At 35.1% G+C, this 22,071-nt stretch overlaps 2 protein-coding genes across 3 annotated transcripts in view; one reads left to right on the forward strand and one right to left on the reverse strand.

Annotated features, from left to right (window-relative positions):
* Nucleotides 1-10,027, reverse strand: part of LOC117111825 (venom phosphodiesterase 2-like) — a 39,850-nt gene extending 29,823 nt beyond the window's left edge. The window contains exon 1 of one of the 2 annotated variants that reach the window (XM_033254809.1): nucleotides 9,869-10,027. In XM_033254809.1, coding sequence (XP_033110700.1) covers nucleotides 9,869-9,901 — 33 coding nt within the window. In that variant the 5' untranslated portion in view covers nucleotides 9,902-10,027. Of the gene's footprint in view, nucleotides 1-2,209; nucleotides 2,363-9,868 lie in introns of those variants that run through there. The other variant, XM_033254808.1, reaches the window with a different exon arrangement.
* An 87-nt stretch (nucleotides 10,028-10,114) lies between these two features.
* On the forward strand, nucleotides 10,115-14,676 carry LOC117111838 (protein tyrosine phosphatase domain-containing protein 1-like). Its single transcript, XM_033254847.1, has 5 exons — nucleotides 10,115-10,300; nucleotides 11,096-11,370; nucleotides 11,612-11,811; nucleotides 13,466-13,745; nucleotides 14,284-14,676. Exons 2-5 carry the CDS (start codon nucleotides 11,098-11,100, stop codon nucleotides 14,470-14,472), a joined length of 942 nt encoding a protein of 313 aa, XP_033110738.1. The 5' UTR covers nucleotides 10,115-10,300; nucleotides 11,096-11,097; the 3' UTR covers nucleotides 14,473-14,676.
* Nucleotides 14,677-22,071: the final 7,395 nt, after the last annotated feature.

The following is a 22,071-nucleotide window of genomic DNA, read 5'->3' on the forward strand; positions in this document are numbered from 1 at the left end:
CGAGGCCTAGGGAGATGTTTTTCAGTTATGCGAATCTTGTGTTCGGTACAGGATTTGACCAAGAACTTTAAGAATGGAAGGCAGGCGCCTTAATCATACAGTCATATCTCAACAACTAATCGATACATATCGTCATTTTTCCAAGTAAAGACGATGATGATGATGATGACGACGACGGTGATGACGAAGACGGAGGATGAGTGACGGAGATGGTTATTGATCCAGAGGGGGGGGGGGGAAATTGTTTAGTATTTTCCGATAAATTTTGCTGGAATCAGATTACGTGACAGACTATTATAAACATGAAACGAAGGTTGGCTGGTGTTATTTGATTCATTATGCTAATTACCACAATGTAATGGATACACCACGGAGGTGTAAGAAAGTAAACCACTAGAAAATGTACCGCGTATTAACGGGGAGATGTAATAGAATTTTAGAGCTCCAGGTACCGACCGTTAAGATCGCGTCACTCGGGACAGTATTCAACAGGTAGGATTCTGAATAGTTGTGCAATAACAATATAAAACATGGTACAATACATAGCTGAATGCGATTTTTGAATACACAACTCTACTGGTTCGTATAAATCATACCATAGTTCACAAGAGGCTACTTAACCCTTTGCAAATTCAATAAATACTGTTGTTGAATCTGGCTTTTGGTATTGTGTTAATAATGCGTGAGTAATAATACTATAAATAACACACGGTATGAACTCTACGCTTGAATTGAGATAGGTGGGTACAATGGGGAAGAGAGTATAAAATATGTCCCCAGAGTATAGCAACAGCTTATTATAAGCGCAATTAAAATGAATTAAACCATTATTATTTTGAATTATTGTTCCGAGTTAGTTTTGTAAAGTAAATTCGTTTCGGAGCTCGAGGAAATGTAATTGACATCTTCCAAAGAGTTAACCCTGTGTATAGCTACTCTCTAAAGCCCCCTAATTATCAGATTTAGAAATTATATTTAGCATAACTGGGGCTGATGCAGGATTTGGCGGTAGGGGGTGCGTGTGACCACCTCAGCCCCAAGATGGTTGGGGTGAGGTGAGAACATTTTGAGAATATTGATGGACCTCTGCCCGGAAATTGCACTCTCATCAGATTTAATTTTATTTATTTTCATATCAACAATACAATACTCCTAGGCCTACAACAAATATTTTTCTTAATACAATTAGAGGGGTGCGATCGCATCGTCTGCACCTCCACCCCTGCCTCCGCTAAAGCATTATACTTAATCATCTTTAAAGCTTAGTAGAAGAGGATGTGTCATCATCATCATCATCATATTCATCATCATTTTTATTGATATTTATTATTATTATTATTATTATTATTATTTGACCTATTAGCCTAGATTAAATCGCAGTTTGACTTAATGTATTGTAATACCAAAAAAAGAGAAAAAGAAACGAACCGAAGAGTTTTTTTCCCATTTTAAATATATATCCCCAACTTATTTATTGACAGTATCTCTATGCCAACAATTTTAAAACATTTTAGCATACTCAGTTACTTAATATCCCATTTATGAATCTCGTACGCGCTCATGACGTAACGCTCTCAACTAGACGATGCTGACGTCACAAGTGCAACAGTCCATCAAAGTTTCAGAAATAGAATACAAGTATACTTTTAAAATATGAAGCTTCTCCTTTAAATCTGACTTTGTCGAGCTATTGACTGTTCGGCGTTTACATTTAAGCCACGTCGTATCATTATATATATACTGTCTCTTATACACATCTAGATGTGTATAAGAGACAGAAGTATAGGTAGGTCTAACAAGACTAAGTTTAAGTTTAAAAGTACTTCTCACACGTTAATGTATCCCACCACAAGTATATTGCTCCACAATCCCATGCAGGACCTTAAGAAAAACTAAACGAAATATAATAAAACAAAATAAAAACAGCGGACAATATGACTACATGTCAGCCTATGTGTTAGATATGTAAATACAACCATTTAAAAAAAGTATAGCAATTATAGGCACAATATGCTATTGTTATCAATACTGAATACTGTACTGTAATATGTGATCACTCTGGGATATACGGAAATGTAAATTTTGACCTATTATTTGCTGTCGGTGATAACATACCGAGACAATATTAGGCCAACGCATCATTGTCCTTAAAATAATATTACTTAAAAGTAACTAACATTAGTAACTCCTTCAACAAAAGACAACTTACCCCGGCCGGTGGAACGATAGAATAGTTGGAAGTTTTGTAGGCAACTGACGGTAAAGCAGCCATTTTTCCCAAAGCTCATAGTTAACGTACCGTTGAGATGGTGGCAACTGAATATGTAATTGTTTGATCAATTGAATAGGCATTGTGTCGGGTTACTGGAGCGACATGCAACACGGCCCGAGCGAATAAGATCTCAGGAGGTAATTTTTGAATAACAAAACGACAGACCCGTGTCATGAATAACAGGATAGATCGCATCGGACGATCTTAATTTTGAAACAATATATTTACCTAGGAGCTACTGTAAACGCGAATCAGAGGATTAAATGATAGATTCTGTCATGTAAAAAAAAAACAGAATCTACAATGTAGGCCTATTTTAATTATCCTACAAAAGCAATATTCAATGTGAGGAAAGAGAGGAAAAAAATCCACGTGGAGTAGAGGGAAGGATATATTTTTTAGTGTTTATGGGCTATTTGGGTAGGGGCTGGACAAATGGGAGGGGGAGCTGGAAAAGTGGGTTTGCCAGAACCCGTACAAGAAACATGACTACTAGCTTGTTACCTGAATTCACGCATTAAAAAGTTACCTATGCATATAAAGCAAGTTTGGTCGATAACACCTTATCTTCATCTTCAAATATGAAAATCGAATGTTCGTCTTAGGCCTTATAACCTATTTGATTTTGAAGTTTTGAATCATCAAAACTGTACCATACGTGTATTTATTGGCTTTAGTAGACCGAGCAGAAGAAAAAAATGACTAGCATCTCAAACATGCTCGAAAACGTAATATAGGAGAAAATATAACTAGGCGCCCACCTGAGCCAATACTGTGTCAGCAGCGGACACGATTGACAGTTAGGTAATACTAATTATGGCATTAGGATCTACACCTTTTTTGGAAATATTATTTCAACTTTCAAAATAGAGTGCATATATGCCAAAATGGATAAACATTAGTATCGGAAAACCCCTACCCACCAACCCCATCCCCGCCTCCACCAAACCTATTTTCAAAGAACTTGAGCTCGTGGGTTTTGGGGTGATACGAGTTTCTAATAATTATCGCCTGTATAACCGACATGTAATGGGATCTTTTGCAGGACTATCTTGAGTAGACTCAATGAAAATTAGCGGATCATGCCGGGCCCTTTTTCTTAAAGCCATTTTAGCAATACACAAAATATGAATCCAATACATTTAAATAATTTATGCTTAGGTATTTCTTCCAAATGCGCTGTAAAAATGGTCGGATTACTAAAATTCGATCTTAATTCTGTCTGAACATGGGCCCATTTAATGAATTGGCCTGTACTGGGGGTATTTTCAATTAAAACACCGCAATTGGTATGTTTGCATTAACGGTAACATGGCCTCCACAAATTTGAAAAAAGAAATAATTACAGTATTAGTAAATCCATAAACCAAAACATGATGAATACAATTGGAAGTATACTTCACTCGTTTCTCTATCTATTTAATTCTCCTACCCGTGCGCCGTCATTGACTTTGTCATACGAGCATCACACTATAAAATTCAGCTTCATTTTCCATAACCCTAATATATCATCTTCAGCTGTCCCTATTCGAAATGAGACAAAAGTTCTTCGTTCTCTACCAGATACGAACGCTCACTTATCAAATGTTCTGTTCTCAGTAAGCCTGGTGTTCCAATGAGGCTTCGTGTTCTGTGTGCAGACTGATACGTTCGTGTTTTGCTGATACTGTCATCCTAAAAGTTCGACTTCGATGCTTTTTTGCAGCTCTATTGAAAGACAATTTCCTATAACTCAATATACTATAGGCTAAACGCCAATATGCCGTGACCCTTTGATTGACATGATTAGAATAAAACATACAGTCATGTACAAACTTTTAATAAAATTTGAGTATCTTATTAAAAAATCAAAAATTCGAAAAAACCACAACAAATTAATTAAATAGAGTATCTTATTTAAAGCGATTAAATAGGCTTCAAACTAGCAACAGATAAGAAAAGTTCGTTTTCGTTGATTTGCATACATTTTATTACAAAACTCCTTTAAATATTTAAACGTTTATGTACAAGAATACAGGAATTGTATCATTTAAAACTGTCAATTTTTTAATATCATTAAAATTCAGAGCCTAATTAATGGCAACCAACTTATTATGCTTACGTTGCACATGGCCTTACTACAGTATATTAAAAACAAAATCATCTTTGTATGGTATCAGGGAGATGACATAGTTAGGCCTAAATCCATGGACACAAGGTATAATACAACATTAATGCTAGGTTGTACATTTATCAAATTATTCAAAAAAGCATTGAAACATGAAGCCATATCAAACATTCCATTCACTTTTCCCAATGACATGTTGAACAGATTTAATGTACTCCATCAATAATTATATTAAAGAGGGCAACATTACAGGGAGTCCGATAACAGATCACTTTGGCAACGGAGAACGCGCTTGGAGCGTTGAGGTTTTAGGGCAACCCCGCTCCATCGACCAATTAAATTTGAGCCAAAAATGACGATGATATTTTGGAATGATGACATCCCAGCGGGCGATAACTGGATATGAATTTCGTAATGTCACGTGACGTGGTTGTTATTATTATAAAATACAATAATGGCCACCTTAATACTGTACTGTGAACAGGAGTCATATACTAACTAGTAGAAGACCTATCCGCGAATAAATGATATAAAAATTAAAGTATGGAAATAAAATATTGGGGCTACAATCATACCCACCAATCCAATTTAATCAAATCCAACAAAATGCTTTCGATTGATGATTTAAGTAAAATGCCACGATACCGAATGTATGATGTGGACAGTGCTGTGTATCATGATTAAATTAATTCCTCCATGGTACGATAAGTCATTATAGGCATACAGTAGACTTATACAGCAGTTGTTATTATTATTATCAGATCATTTCTGTACTGCGATTCAATTAATGTGTCATGTAAATATCATGCAATTCAGCTGATGCTGACATTGAATATAAAAATAAAATTGAATTTGAAAATTGAAAAAAAAAAATATTCCCTTGGTGTAGGCCTAATAGCAGTAACATTTTGAGCATGCAAATACCATATTCGTATTTATGATGATGTTCATTTCATTTCAAACACAAGTCGTTACTTTGTTTAATTTGTATCAGAGTCAACAATGCTTTACAAACGTATCCATGACTCACAACGCTCGACAAAATGTAGCATTTGTTCGTATACAGCCACAATGTTTGATTATCAAACAAAATAAAATTGCACCAAAATTATTTTACTTTACATCTGTATATAACATGTCCATCCATGGAGGGTTTATAGCTCCATTTATTTGATTTTGTTTTATAATTGTATTTGTATAAGCACCAGGGACCATACATGTCCACCAATAGGTTGTTAGTCGAACACTCTTGGAGATATTTTTAAGGGAGGTTATAATAAATTCGGCGTTTGGTTCTAAAATGAACGTAGTGTATCCAGAATAGCCAGATTGGTTTAAGAGAGAAAAGGCGGATTGTTAACGCATATATAATGTATATATGTATATATATATATATAATATATATATATATATATGTATAATTAAATTTTGGAAGTCTAAAAATGTGGACCTTTAAGTTATTTTTGGAGGGTGGCATACCCATAGAACCCCTTGGATACAAGGACGTTTAACTTTTTTTCGAACTTTTCAAAATGCACGAACATCAGTAAATTCAAGGATATCTGAGGCCTAATAGCGCCACAATGAAACTAAGAATGAACGATAAAACGGATAGTGAAAATACCAAAGCCAAATAAACCACGGAATCCCATCACCATTTTGCAGTAGATCCTCTAGGCCTACTTGGTTTCAAATATGCATTATCGCAGTACGTGGTACTGTTTCTATGACAACATATAATATTGAATAGCGTCTATTTTTACGAAGGTACCGTAAATGTAGTCTATCGACGATAACATATATAGGATGGTGATATGATGTTGATTATGATGATGATAAAAGTCATCATAATCATCATCCTCACCTACTCTCTTAATGTAAAAAAGGTGCATTTTCACTCGAAAAGAGTGACTACAGGGACCACTCCAATTTCACTCTTCCTTGAATGAAAATTCACTCATAAATGAGTGAATATTATTCTTAAAATAGTGAAAAATTACTAAAATTCACTCTGAATAGAGTGAAATCTCACTCTTCCCCCCCCACCCCCACTCCATTAAGAGTGGTCCCTGTAGGCACTTCACTCTTTTGCATTTAGAGAGTACATCCTCCTCTTTCTCCTCCTGCTCCTCACCATCTTCATCACTGTCATTACTATTATTATCATCATCTTTATTAATATTATGGCTATATAGAGGCGCAAGGAACCAATATTTCTAACCTGATTACCATTTTTTAAAGACCCGATAGAAATGTTTAATTATACCTTGAACAATCACTCACTAGATTTGATATGGGGGTCTCCGAGCTCACAAACATCATTTACGGCAGATTATTATGACTCTTTTGAGAAAAAAAAAATCCATACACAGGCCATATTGTTATAAAATTTTACACAAGCCTATTCGACGAACTGAACATACGATAAGATCTTAAGTTACTATGAGCCGATAATAGATAATAGTGTGAATGCTTTAGTGTTGCTTTTTGTATGGTGGTCCATGACTAAAAAAACTTCGATGAATTGCTATAATAATCAACAAACCCGGACTATTATCACTAATCCGCATAACCCAGTTCCATAATAACAGTAGTTAACTTAATTTTTCAATACCTGTCATAATACATCAACTAGGCCTATAAAGACTTATGGAAAAGGTGTTTAGGCAAGGTCATACAGGCGAATACCATATATGGGATCAGGCCGGATTGTCGAAACCAGTTTACCGGATGCCTGACTGCCAGGTCCACCTTTGCCGAAACCCAGTTTGCCGAATGCTTGTTTGTCGACTCAAAATCCATGAATCCCAGTTTACCGAAACCCAGTTTGCCGAAAGTCAATTCAAAGCAGTAAAACATTGACAACAGCATAAAAATGTGCACTCTTTTACCATGTTTCGTATAATATAGCGGCTTATTGTAATTTAAGGATTCTTGATTAACGCAATTTGGCTACCAGCCAGGAATTAAAGGAATTAAGTAAATTAATAATAATCTACAGTATATACAATTACAGTACCCGTGGTGGCTCCAGAAATTTTCCGACAGGGGTCTGAATCAAAATCCAAAGTTCACAGGAGGGAAAGTTTTTTTAGGGCGCACACGATGCGTTGTTCTTTTCTTTCATTTCAGTTTATTTTAATTATAATTTTAACTGATAACCGTGTGTTTTCTAGAGCATTAATTGTTTCCCAGTATTTTACCTTTTAATTTGTATTTAAATACAGCTCCTCCATAACCTACCCATCATTTTTTTTTCTTTCAAAAGCAGATATGCTGTACATTTGTACGTAGGACGGTGAGACACGATTCGGCAAAACTGGGTTTCAGTAAACTGAGTTTCGGAAAACTGGGTTGTCATCATTTCAGTGAACTGAATTCAGCAAAGTGGGTTTCGGCAAAGTGACCATAGCGGCGACAAACTGAGTTTCGGCAAACTGGATTTCGACACACTGGTCGGATAGGCCTACCCATACGGGTGCCCATCACCATACTCATTTACCGCAGTAGGCCTAATCCTATAGATTTTCACAATTATTTTCTTGAGTAGAATTTAACCGCCACGTACTATCTTAATACAGTGATTTCGAGACCAATTCCGATACCTCTCTAATTCAAGATTACTTTTTTTCAAAGAACGAAAAAAAAAAAATTCAATTTGTTAGACACAAATCTAACGGAAACTAAACCGGAGAGCACCCCGAAATTTTCGGGTCCCAATGGTGGTCTTGATTAAGAAGACGAACTGTACATCTAAACTGATGCTAATACTATAAGTCAATATGTTATTACCTTAGGAAGATTAAAAGGAAATCGTTTGCAATGAACGGTGTTTAAATAATTAAAATAAACTGAAATGAAAGAAAAGAACAACGCATCGTGTGCGCCCTAAAAAAACTCTCCCTCCCGTGAACTTTGGATTTTGATTCAGACCCCTGACGGAAAATTTCTGGAGCCACCACGGGTACTGTAATTGTATATACTGTAGATTATTATTAATTTACTTAATTCCTTTAATTCCTGGCTGGTAGCCAAATTGCGTTAATCAAGAATCCTTAAATTACAATAAGCCGCTATATTATACGAAACACGGTAAAAGAGTGCACATTTTTATGCTGTTGTCAATGTTTTACTGCTTTGAATTGACTTTCGGCAAACTAGGTTTAAATAATCCTATAGATTTCCAGTCATAGATGTAATAGGCCTAACAGTGATCTTATTGTCTGTGTATCCCTTACATTTCTGTCAGCAAATGTAAACATTTTCGTATAGTAAACCTGTAAATCATTGAACTACGGTTTGATAATTTGGCCTTTGTTTTTTGTTTTGTTTTTTTTTTACTACGGTAGGCCTACACTAAAAGTCGTCCCATTATGAATACGTTCTCTTTGAACTTTAGTAAATGAAACCTCCCTCACGAATAGAATGCCAATACAATAAACCATGATGTGTTCGTGTTTTAACTTAACGTCCCCGAAGAATGTATTAAATCGAGCTGAGCTATTTTGGGGAATAATATTTTGATAAATATTTGATAATGTCTTCATGCATTGATTCCATTTGCTTAACTTCCCAGTTATTTGTCATACTTGATAAGGCTGTCAAAAACTACTCAACAAGAGGCATAGGCCGTCAGGGAGGTTCACATGAGGTACTAACCGTATTGCTGTAGGAAGATGACAAAGCCGGATTAGATAAGAAAATAATGTTGAACTTCCCCCCAGGCCTATGAGGCGTATTGGGATGGAATTTCAATTATATAAAACACATGTAGGCCGAAAATTCAATTTGTTTTAGGAACTACTGACATACTGTATGATGATACGTTACTGGCCGTAACGACATTCATGAAGCAGTTGCGAAAATAAATGGGATTGTTAGTCCACTCTTGTCTTTTTTTTTTTTTTTTTTTTTTTTTTTTTTGTCTTAATTGTATTATTGAATGTAATACTATTGTTTAGTGATGTAAATTAATCTGAATCTGTTGTGTGTTTTACTTTTGGTTGTAATATCGGAACCTCATTAGAATGAAAAAAAGCTTTGTTGAGCCTAAAGAACACGTTTTAATCGGGATTTGAACCTAAGAATGTCTAGATTACCGGACACTAGGTATAAATTACTTAAAATTTACACCTGTTTTAATATCTTAGATTGCTAAATTGTGGGAATTATTTCCCGATTTTGTGATAGTCTAACAGTGATAATCTAACAAATTTTCAATTCGCCCTTATAGATTTGTAAACGCTGAGCTGCAATAGGCATCATAGATAGGGCCTATTCATAAATGCGGCGTCGTTTTGTACTCGTTAATTCTAATTATTTAGACATTAAACGATATTTGAATCTGAATCTGAATTTAGGGACAGGCTCGGGGACAGGCTTCTCCACTTTATCGAAGTCTAGCCTAATCCATGACTATAAGGAGTCATCTTCCTTCGCTAGCTTTCTGTATAATTTAACCGGTACACCAAAACCATGTCTATGCCTACCTGTGGATATCCCTTTTTAATGTCCGAACTCATCTTAAGACAATAAATTATAATTATCCAATTTCAGTTATCAGAGATGAGCAGCCGCCGATACCGGTAAAGAGCGCTGAGTGGTTTCTTGTTTAATTTTTCTTTCTGTGGTGTGTGTTGGCTGACAGTGTATTAAAGCACAATGCATCCTGGATGCGCATCCTACAAAAAAAAGGTCATCATGTTAATTAATACTTCATGGTTCAGTGCTCACGATAGGTCATGGTTTACACTGTAGTCGAAAACACAACAAAAAAACAAAGGAAGTCATGGTCGGCCTTGCTTGGCTAAATAGGGCAAGCAATTTACTACAACACAATACAATAGCACAATCCAATGCAGTAGTAACACTCTGGTTTTAAATCATTCTATTGGAATTTATTTTTAGAACAAAATTGTAATGTAAGTGTAAACTGAAATAGGTCCTAGGCTAGTATAGTAAGTAGGCCTAGGCCTAGCCTAGACTAGGCCTATCTAGTAGGCTTACTCAGTACTAGCTAGGCTAGGCCTAGATCTTATCCAGCCTATATCGAAAACACCGTACTACTAGGAGGTAGAAGTTTCAACCCTTTACGCACCAGCGACGAGTGGTGGGCTAGGCTAGGCCTAGCCCTTTTTCGGCGCTAATGCATAAGTTCACCTCATCCTCAAAATCAAACTTCCAAGTTCTATCGTGCTGGGCGTTAGGGCCCTCAGTTGGGCCTAGCTACATCAGGCGATCAAAACTAGGGGACAGGGCTGTGCTTAGACTTTGTCAGAGAAGCCAGTCTACCGATCTACTTTTGCGGAATATCCAAAACTTCAGAGATCATTGTTAAGTTACTGTAATTAAGTGTAGAACTGCGCTAGTATGCCACTGCATAATTATAATATTAATAATACAGGCACGCAGTTGTATATTGCGTTGTAAAGGATCCGATAAAGGTTGTACACTTTGCAGGCATTCAAAAAGGAGGAATTCATTTTACTTACTCAGGCTCCCCCCCCCCCTTCCTATTTTTTTGTTTATTGCCATTATTACGAATTAGGAGACGCTTACTATATAATTTCAAAACAAAATTTAATGACAAGAAAGATCGACGTTTCGGGTCCATCATGGAACCATTCTCAAGATCAAGTAAATTGAAAAAACAAAAATAATTAATTTTACTTTATATATTTATATTATATTCATTCATGATTATTCATTCATTTCAGCTATGGCCTGCAGTGCACCACCAAATTTCAGCTGGGTTGTAGCAAACCGACTAGCTGCCCATGCTCTTCCAGAGACCAAGCAACACCTGCAGTATCTGTTCAACATCGGTGTTTGTCATTTAGTTACCCTGATGAGTGAGGGCATTACTCCACCCATTGAGACCGTACCAGAATTGAAATGGACGAGGATTCCAATTGAAGATTTCACCCCACCATCTATATCTCAAATTGAAACATTTGTTGATATCATTGATTCAGCATCTGGTGTTGGTGAAGTAAGTTGAAATTATTAAAAATATTTTTTTTTTTCTAAAATAATGTAAATAAAATATAAAAAAACTTAGTAAGGGTAAATTTAATAAAGAAATTAGAGTGTGATAACTTAAAGTTATAACAAATTAAAGAGATAAATATTTTTATAATTGTATAAAAAACTGATTTTCAATGTTTCTTTCATATAAAGAGTAATGGCTCCCTTACATTTTTACACTGAAATGTGGAAACCTCTTTTATTAGGCTGTTTCGGTTCACTGTTTCCGTGGAAGGGGAAGAACCGGAACAATGCTGGCTAGTTACCTTGTCAAGGCTGAAGGCATCTCAGCGAATGATGCTATCAAAAAGGTGCGGATGATGAGACCAGGATCAATAGAAACTGCAAGTCAAGAGGACGTAGTTGTGAAGTATTCAGAGTTCCTCAAATCTAAAAATCATACAAGGTATGAATATAATATAGTGTAAAACCTCGAATCTTGAATTGAAGCCCCTCTTTAAGCTAGATTTACACTACACACGATAAAGAAACGACAATGACATATCATCTCGTAGTTTGTATTCTTCAACACTGCACGCATCTGTATCATGTCCTTGTCGTGTCGTAGTGTAATCGTGTAAATGTAGTTTAAGTTTGCAAAAGTAACCTGGAAAAGAAGCCCATCTATAAAAGAACTCCATGGGCTTCTCAAGATTGCATGGGCTTCTTTTCAAGATAGTACACTGGATATGAATTCCAAAGAAATTGAATACTCCATGATATGGACTGAGGTTATAGTGGTCCTATATATTGTTTTATAGTAGTAATTTCCAAAATTCACAGCATTCATTTTGAAAAGAAGCCAACTGTTTACTTTGCAAAAGTAGCCTTGAAAAGAAGCCCATCTCGAAAAGAAGCATATCCAAAATTTGCAAAGGAAAAGAAGCCCAGGTCTTCTATTTGATTTTTTACTGTAGTAGAATTAGGAATCACCTGAAAGGGTCATGGATGTTGTGAAAGTATTATTTATTTCATTATTGTTTCATTATTTATTCTTTCTTTTAAACATATTAAACAAATTTAAAAAAATAAAAATTTGGGCAGACAGGTCAACTGAAGTGAACCATATCACTGTAGCCAGTTGACCCAACCCCACAGTAGACAATTTCATCTTATTTTCTTAATGAGAAAATTCATTTTTAAGGATATGTTTAATTTCTTATTTAATTCTTACTGTATGGCTGTTGCAATAACCTGCATATTTTATTTTTAGTTATATTAGTTTTAAGTGGTAATGTTTGTATTATTTTTTTATATTTTATATTTTAATTCTAATTTACTGTAAATTGGTAGTTAAGATGTTTTCAGTAATTTGTTTTGTTACATGTTGAGGGTCCCTAATTATCAGCTTCTGCTGGTTGGTTCACCCTCATGAAATATGGTTCAAATAGAATAAAATAAAAAAAATCTTATAAGGTACACTCATCTATCTGCTTGCGGTGCCATTTCCACTTGCAGAGGGCATGTTTTCTGCATTTTTTAACAATTTATTATTTTTACTAATTTCTGATTCATCTTCATCATGTATAGACAACAGAGCTCTTTTGGGAAAAAGGGCAAAACTCTCTGAGAGTTGTAGCCCATTTACAGGGTTTTAACTGTAGAAAAATAAGGGTGCCTGAATAATATTGGTAAAGAGTGGATTTAAGTGTTTAACATAACTACATCCATAATTTATCGTATGTACATAATAATAATAATAATAATAATAATAATAATAATCAGCATCATCATCATCATCATCATCATCTTTTCATTTCATTTGATTTATCTGCATCTCTGACAAATAAAATTTACAACAATTTGACAGTTGAATATTTAAAATAAAAGAAAGGGATTACGCGACAAAAATTTAAAATTCATGAAAATCATAATCATAATCACCATAATTATTTAATACCGCAATGCTTTGTTATAATAATAATAATAATAATAATAATAGTAATATGTGGACATATAATGCTCATACCAGTACATATTAGTATCAATATTGTTGCAACGAAAAAGCTAAATGTGAATACTGCCCTGTACATTTTAATAATTCAATCCATGTTATTTAGGCTTTCAGATTCCAGAGATAAGGTTCCTCCATACTTCTCATGGGTTGTTCCTAGCCTCCTTGCAGCACATGCCTTCCCATCGGAACCTTCACACCTGAGATACCTGAGTTCTGTCGGTATACATCACATGATCTCGGTAGCCACCGAGCAGCGGCCAGATATAGAACAGTGTCCAGGTATGCAGTGGACGTCAATTGGAGTGGACGATTTTGAAGCACCAAATTTAGACCAAGTTAAACAGTTTATAGATATTGTTGAAGATGCTCAACAAAAGCAAGAGGTAAGATAAAATAAAGACCTGATGATGATTAATAATGATAATAAAAGTTGTAATAATGATTATTAACTAAGTATTTTACCATGAATTTTAAAGATATACTCTGTAATATATTATGAACATAAAGTAGGGTATTGTATCTTTGTATGTATTATGTATGTATGTCACAATTATTGTATGTATGAATATTAGGAGCTTTGAATGACCAATGCAAAGGCATATATATGCTTTTACAAAATTTAAAAATAGTGCCTAGCAAAATGAAATATTTCTTTGAAAATTGAATTGTTTTTTTCCTGCGGTTTTGGTTCTGGCTTAACTTGGAACTTTCATCTTTTTTTTTTGCTTTCCAGACATCGCTACACTACTTTTTAAAAAGCACATAGAGGCTTTGTATTTTGCGCTTTATAAATTTAAAACCATAAACTGATAACCATTATGTAAAATTGCTGTTTAATTAAATGTGTAGAAAGAGACAGGTGTTAATCATTTTCTTTTGATTGAGCATTGATGTCTTGTTTTGTTTTTCGTTTCTAAATAGGTCTTGTCCGTCCATTGTCAACGTGGCTGTGGAAGGACCGGTTCTTTACTTGCTTGCTATTTCGTTAAGACATATTGCCTGAGACCTGAAAAAGCGATTGAGAAAATACGAGAATTACGACATGGGTCAATAGAAACTGATGAACAGCAAAAAATAGTCCATGAATACTTTGAACAGCTGAATGATTGACATCTAGGCTAATAATAACCAATTACAACAGAGACTTGGCAGGATATTTTTTTTTTATTTTTTATTGGCAAAACAATTGTTATACTGGATCAACATTTAGTTTTTATGGTTACTGCTTTTTTTTTTACCTTCATTGTAGGTTACAGGGTTTTTTAATGCACATGTAAAGAAATGAACATTAATTTATAGTTTAGGTTTCTTTTTTATATCTGAACCATATTTATAGAGAGTAACCCTTCCAAAACTGAGGTCAAAAGAAGAAATTATAAAAAACCGACACAATTAAACAATACAATACAGAATGATACATAACTGAACCTTGGTGAAAAAAAATACTAACATGGTAAAGGTCTACTTTGCATATTAAATTCACTCCTCAAATGTTTATTATAGAAGAGTTAAACAACTGTATATCAATAAATATTATCAATAATAATTATAATACAGTACTGTAATAATAATGATAATAATGCAAATTAAATTAATGCTCATCATGACATAATTGCAATAACAAATATATTTGATACAATAAAAAATATTATAAATAATAATAATAATAATAAATTATTATATAATCTTGTAAATGAACATATTTATTCATCTTGAAAATATTCTAATGTAAAAAATGGTTTATTTTAATGCTAAAGTTGAATGTTGAAGTTGCATTATGTTTGACAACCTACCCATAATTGTATTAAAAAAAATATATATACACTTACCAAATTTTTAACAGATTTTATTGACAGTACAGTGTTTAATGTAAATCTACATTATTTACCCAATTTCCCATGAATATGTAGTTTCTTTACAAATCATTTTGATATTTATACAGTATGTTTAAGTCAATCTTGCTGTGTCATCCGACGTTCATAGAGCCCGTGTCTGCTGTCTGTGAGTACTTGACGACGCAACGTTGTCTGCTGATTGTTGGTGGGAGGCTGAGTGATTCATAATTTTTAAAAAAACGATTCATTGCTCACATGTCACTGCTGTTGCATTTTATTTGTAATCACATTGGCCAACGACCGTTGATGCAATGTGTGCCCACCTTTATAAATTTATGTTTCAAGTTTCTTTTAAATAATACTTTCACTATATTTATACAGTATTGTTATTACTATTAATAATATTTAATTAATACTGTTATATTCATTAGTATTATTATAGTTCTACATTTCATTTACATATCAAGCTATTACCAATTAAGCTGTATTTATTTAGGGACTAAGATTATTTTAGGAGTTGATGTTTTTGCCCTACCTGACGTGTTATCGTACTGAATACTCAGTTCTTTCACAAATACTTGCAAAAAAAAACGAAAGTGATTCGAACCCACGACCTCCAGATAACTAGCCTGGTGTCAAAACAACTAGACCACAGAGTTTCCGTTTAGTAACTGGTGTTGAACCCGTTTCACAAGAAGCAGTGGGTTCACGTCAAGTAGGGCAATAACATCACCCTGTGATATTTTTCTGACAAACATCAAAGTAACATTATTTTGTTACATTATTTGACACATCCTGGTCAAGTATCATTATCTATTGGACAATTAAGCTTCCACCAATATGCTGTTTTAATGTAATAACTTAATTTATTGATAGAACATTAAAGGCCTTTTTTTACAGGGCACTTACTTTATATAGTTTATTTCTGTTTGGAGTTTGAGTACTAGGCTTGATACGGTGCACTCTGACGAGAACACGTCAAAAGTGTAGGGGGCGCTACATGACTTGTGCCGGCTTTTAAAAATGTTGGTAGTTCAAAGTCTGTTCATAGTCTACAGTACAGTATCTGTAATATTAGTTTCGATTAAAATTGACACTTACTTTGACTTTGAATTTTTGTTTGTAGGTTTTTACATTCTATGTCACTGGTATTTAAACTATGGGTCTCTACTTCAAATAGTGTGGCCAAAATATTTTGTGTAGGGTCGCCGGGCGATTATATAAAATAAATTTTGTTAGTACCCTAAGCCATCTCTTGATTCAGTATTTTGAACTTTATTGTCATTTTGTTCATTAGTACTCTAAGCCTGTTTAGCTGATAGGATCTCTCATTTTACTGACATTAATAGTGTTAACTTCCCTTTGGTATCCGACACAAGAAAGTGCATTCTATTAATAAGCAAGTTATTTTTAGCGCATTATTTCAAAAAGACCTGTTTTTAATTGATTAATTTTTATTTCATCAAGGGAGAAAACAAATTCTATGTAATTTGTGTGACCATAAGTCGTCTAAATATTCCTTTTAAAACTCTGAATTCTAGGAGCTTCCGCCTCCTGGCTTTACCATCAAGGGTGTCAGGGTGGCCTCTGGCCCCACCCACTTATCGCTCCCGTTGGCGACGGATGGTGAGTCGTCAAGTGAAGCCTAGTTTCCTTAATATCGCTACACTGTCGCTACAGTGTTGTCAGAGCAATCGTTGTACTGCGCAACAGTACCCAACGCAATCTTAAAGGTTATCTGATTAGAACGCGACCAATCAGCATCACTGAAAGCTGTGGCAATAGCGTGTAGCGATGGTATGCAAACCGAGCCTGAGCTTGGTTTGCATACAATCGCTACACGTATCATTCCTGTTATACTACAGTATAAACTAAAAAAGAAAAAATAAAAAAATAAAAATCCTGTAACCTTTTATTAATAAATTAAAAATATTTTTTATTTACTAATGTATTTTCCTTCACGTGTTCGTGATACTGCAATGTATTACATGCCCATATGCCCATGATCTTTACAAAGGGTTTCTCCGTTGAACGTTTTCTCCTGAATGCTGACTGTTATTGACGACAGTGCTCCCACTACAATGGTAAGATGTTTTAAATGAACAAGTTTACTGCCCTTTAGATATTACCGTACTTCCGTATAAATGACATCTACTGATCTCTTGGTGTTGGATATTATCTCAAAACTGTGAGGTGTTCGTGTTACTTCAATCTTGCCGCACAAGTTGGGTTCTGGTGCGTTCTCTGGTCGTCTGAAGCTGAAACGCATCATGAGGTTTGTAAAGAATAATACAGCTCCATCTTAGCCAACTGTTCTACAAGACACGACGCAGGTCCCCCCAAAAAAATCTATTTCTTCGGTTATCCGTTCCTCGAAGCTCGTTTTCCCTATACCGAAGCTGCGAAGCGCCGCTGAGCAAAATGCCGCTGCTCTTTTTGGTCATTTTCGTGATACACTCCAAGGACACCCTGTGGTAAACAATAAAAAGAATTACGGTATTTTATGATTTTTTTTTCTGGCTTATTTATAAGAAACGGAAATACAATATATTGTGAGGACTATAGTGACTATAGGTTTGTTATGGCACTAATGCACTGTGCTGTCTGATGACATTGGTTTTAACGGTGAAGGGTCCCAGCGGCTATGATCACTGGCAATTTAGCCCCTCTTAACAAATTCATGTTAAATTTGACCTCACGTTTGGGAATTAGGCTCCCAGGTCAAAATGCTTAGGGAATGTAGTTCCAGAAGCCTAAATAAATAGAGATTGTGAAAGGAAAATACCATCGAAGGATGTACTGGGTGTCTTTTAATTGCACACGAGACAAATGCCTACACTGGTTCTGCTGTTTAATGTCCCCATCCCCATAAAGACTTCCACCACCGGAACCATTGGCGAGTGAGCCGTTTGAACCAGCGCCGATATTATAGCTGAAGGTTACGGAGCACCTGACTGAACTGCTCGGGGTAATCAACTCGCCCAATCGTTTAGTTCTGTTGTCAATCCGGTAGAAAAAAGGGGGGGGGCGGGGTGGGACGTGGTGCTCATGGTAAATTAAAGGTTAAATGTTTATGTTGTAATAATAGCCATCAATATGCTCCGTTTCTATTTTTGCGTCATACTTAATATTAGATATAATATTTTGCAGCACCCCTTTTCGAAATCATCTTTACACCACTGTGATATTATGATATATTTGAACTCACCTCGTCCCTTATAGTACTGTTTGCTATGTCAGAAATTTGGCTCGACCAGCTGGATTTTTGTGCCAAAATGGATTTTATTGGCTAACTTTGTCATTTTTGGTGTGCAGAATTCAAAATAGTTATGTACCATTTGTTTTTATCCACGTCATCAGCTGCCATTTTGAATTTCAAAATAACCGACGCACCACTTACACCATGCTCATGTTTATGTCAATGGAAAGGGAATTAAGCGCTGATCATTTAATTCCATTACACTTATATGGAATAATATAGGCCAATTAATAAAGTCACATGACAAAGGTCATGACAAGAAATCAAAATCAAACTCGCCAAAAGTTGTCGTGTTTGGTATCATTGCAAAGCTCTTCTGATGCTAAATAATGTTCTACAGTACACATAATTATATCAGCAACGGTGTAGTTTTTCATATATTTATATAATTATGGCATACCGTATTAAAATAAACAGGACCCAATTGCGTAAAGCTTGTTCGGAGGGGGCCTCCAACTACTACCACCTTACTACCGAGCCTTAACAGTGGCGTAACGCATGTGTTTTCAGGGCCAGTGTCCGAGTAGAAATAGGCCCCAGAGGCCACGGGGACCTTCTTACTTCTGTACCACCCATCACTCTACATCTTTGACAATACGGAAACTTTTCTATAATTTTCAAAAAACCCAAATAGGCCAGAATGCCACAAACACACTCAATGGCAGATTTATATAGTAATTTACTATGGAGGTTCGACCACTTATGAAACACCTGTGTGCTTTCTGGGGAAATGCTTAGTTCCTCCAATTCAAAATGAGTCCCAGAGAGGCAGGACCCCACTTACTACTACAGAGAAATCTACTACGACGTTTTGACATGGTACTATTTCCTTATTTAAACAATAAATGAAGTTGGTTACCCAAACATATTTTTATTATTATTTTCAAACAATAGACAAATCTGAAGAAAAAGTGATCCAGAAGTTGTAGGCCTACAATTATTATGGGGAAAGTAAATTTTTGTCCATCCTTGATTTTTCATATTGTTCATAGTCCACAAATAAGTACTTACACTATGTAGAACCATGGAGGAATGGTAGAATCATCAATATATAGGAAATCACAACAAATCTGCCTACGCACCATGAAAGTAGTCGTCGTCTTTTTGACGCAGTCAGAACATTTTTGCAAAGTGCTGTGCATTGCAAGTTGTTTTTTATGCATTTAAGTCGACATCAACACTTTACAAGTTAAAGAACAGAATTAGGCACAAGTTCAGTGCATTTCTTTAAAGAAACTGTTACTTCTGTTTTCTCAAATCCTACCTTATATCAGCCTAAATGTACTATGTAACAATGTTTTTGTTGTTAATAAATTACTAAGGCTAGTGATAATTGAAAGAATTCTGATTAGCTGAATATTTTACAAATGCTAAATCCTTATTTGGCAGCATACATTTTGCTTCCTTGTTGTTTATCAAGCGCATTGACTGTTAATAGATGCAACTATTTTTATTTTTCATTTATTTAAACTGATTGTAGTAAATAGGGGCCTTACTCCGGGGCTGGTTTGGACTAAGCGCCTTCCCCAAAAAGCACACAGGCGTTACATAACTGGTAAAAACCTCCATAGTAAAATGCTGGTTCGTGGTTGAAGGGACCCCTTTCTAATAAATTTGCCAATGATTATGGCATTTAGGTCTATTTGGTTTTTTGAAAATTATAGTTAAAAGTCAAGGAGTTGGCCAGAAAACACACGCATATTGCCACTCTCATGGTTTGCTAGTAAAGTGCAATTAAGGTAGTAGAATCCCCTCCCCGAAAGCACACGAGCTTTACGCAACTGGGTCCTATTTATTTTCATATGCTATGCCATAATTGGACTTTACTGGACAATATGTGGAAAACTACACCATTACTGATATATGTGTACTGTAAAACATTATTCAGCATTGGAAGGGCTTTCCAACAATACCAACAGTGACAATTTTTGGTGAGTTTGATTGTTTGACCATTTGACATTTTGTGTCATGTGACTTTATTTATGGACCTATGATCTGTAAAGATAAACTGCAGTGTCCTCGTCATTATTATAACCTTGATTTATTGTAGATTTACTATTAGAGGGCAGTATTTGAGGTCATATGTCAGATGTTCTGACCCCAGGCCTTTGTTTCAAATGGTATTATAGTCGAAACAACAGCTGCAAATGACCTATAATTGTCCGTAAGTGCAGGGTAATAGGGTTGTATGTAACTGTTTACCGGGGTAATCGCTACTCGTCCCGATATACATGTACTGGGTTCGTTAAGTGCACATGAGCCAATTGTGTATACACTACCTACGGTTTATACTCCTCTTGTCCGAGAAGACGTGTATGTTCCACCACCAAAACCACATGCAAGCGTGCCGTTCGAAGCAGCGCCGATATTATGGCCGTAGGTTGAGTTCCCCCTGCCTTAACGGTCGGCTATTCGACTCGTATTGTTTACAGTCGGAACAGCTTCCTTATCAGGACATTTACTGTAATCAAATAATTAGCGTATTTGAGAAGCAAAATAAAGGGTCTTTATGTTTTGTTTTTTGTTTTGTTTTTGTCTTTTATTTTTTGTATTATTACCTCCACAAGGAGGTCATATTTTCATCGGATTATTATTATTATTATTATTATTATTATTATTATTATTATTATTATTATTATTAAACGTTTTTTACAAGTCTTCCTTTAAAAGTCAACTAATAAAAGATCTAAAAAGTGAGCGTATAAGTTAAACAGCCAGACATAGACGTATCTATTATATTTTGCTTTCATGCTTAACTAGTTTAATGGTATACATTGTGCATTTATTCCCAACTAGAATGCATACTTCCATTCTTTGTATGAATACCGAATACCACACGTAGGGCGTTTATGGACAATTCATTAATTTCTTGGCCTATGTCTTATCCGTGCAATATGGTTGTTGTAGGACTTGGTCTTTACTAGGAACTGTAGCCTGCTTTTTCATTAAAACATTTTGCATGAGTTCTAAAAACGAGATTGAAATGAGGAACAAACTCGGTCTGTAGATTATGACATACTCTCTTCTATTACTGACACCATCAAAAATTATCCTTCATTGTCTGTCCCTAAATTTATCTCCAGATTTTACGAAGGTCTTCCTGAGCGGCTAGTCCTTAATTCAAAAGATTTCAACACAATACCTAGGAAGATGAAGTTCTTCCTGTCCGAAAGTTAAAATAGCCGTTCGGGTTAACTACAATCGTCATTGTCAATTGATATTGTTTAAAATAATTATTTGCTAGCAAAATGTCAAGGCGAGAACTAAATTAAAACACCAGCATAAAGTAAAATAGGATTAATAGGATCACCCAGAATTTGAACTTGTAATCTTTTAAGTCTAGTTGACTTATTATCGTCTGAAAACTCTGTTGAATTCATTATAAACATTAGTATGTTTACAGGTTAGTTGAATAAAGAATAATTATTGTACATTTATAATATGACGGTAGTATTTGAGGCCTGTTCAGTAAGATATTCTTACCCCCTGGCCTTTGTTTAACATGGTGACTTGTACATTAAGTCGAAACAATAGCATATTTGCTATATTAGCTCGTAATATATTGCAGGGGTGGCGCCAGGATTTGCCCGACGGGGGGCCGAGGTCCCCAACGGG

Source organism: Anneissia japonica, unplaced genomic scaffold (assembly GCF_011630105.1).
Source record: "Anneissia japonica isolate Jap-2015-1 unplaced genomic scaffold, ASM1163010v1 scaffold1203_len951721_cov167, whole genome shotgun sequence".
Classification (NCBI taxonomy): Eukaryota; Metazoa; Echinodermata; class Crinoidea; order Comatulida; family Comatulidae; genus Anneissia; species Anneissia japonica.

Excerpts from the sequence above, each read along its gene's own strand:
- LOC117111838 (XM_033254847.1), top strand. The coding sequence starts at position 11,098 with ATGGCCTGCAGTGCACCACCAAATTTCAGCTGGGTTGTAGCAAACCGA. Across the intron at positions 11,371-11,611 it reads CAGCATCTGGTGTTGGTGAA|GCTGTTTCGGTTCACTGTTT; the intron begins GTAAGTTGAAAT and ends CTCTTTTATTAG. Across the intron at positions 13,746-14,283 it reads ATGCTCAACAAAAGCAAGAG|GTCTTGTCCGTCCATTGTCA; the intron begins GTAAGATAAAAT and ends GTTTCTAAATAG.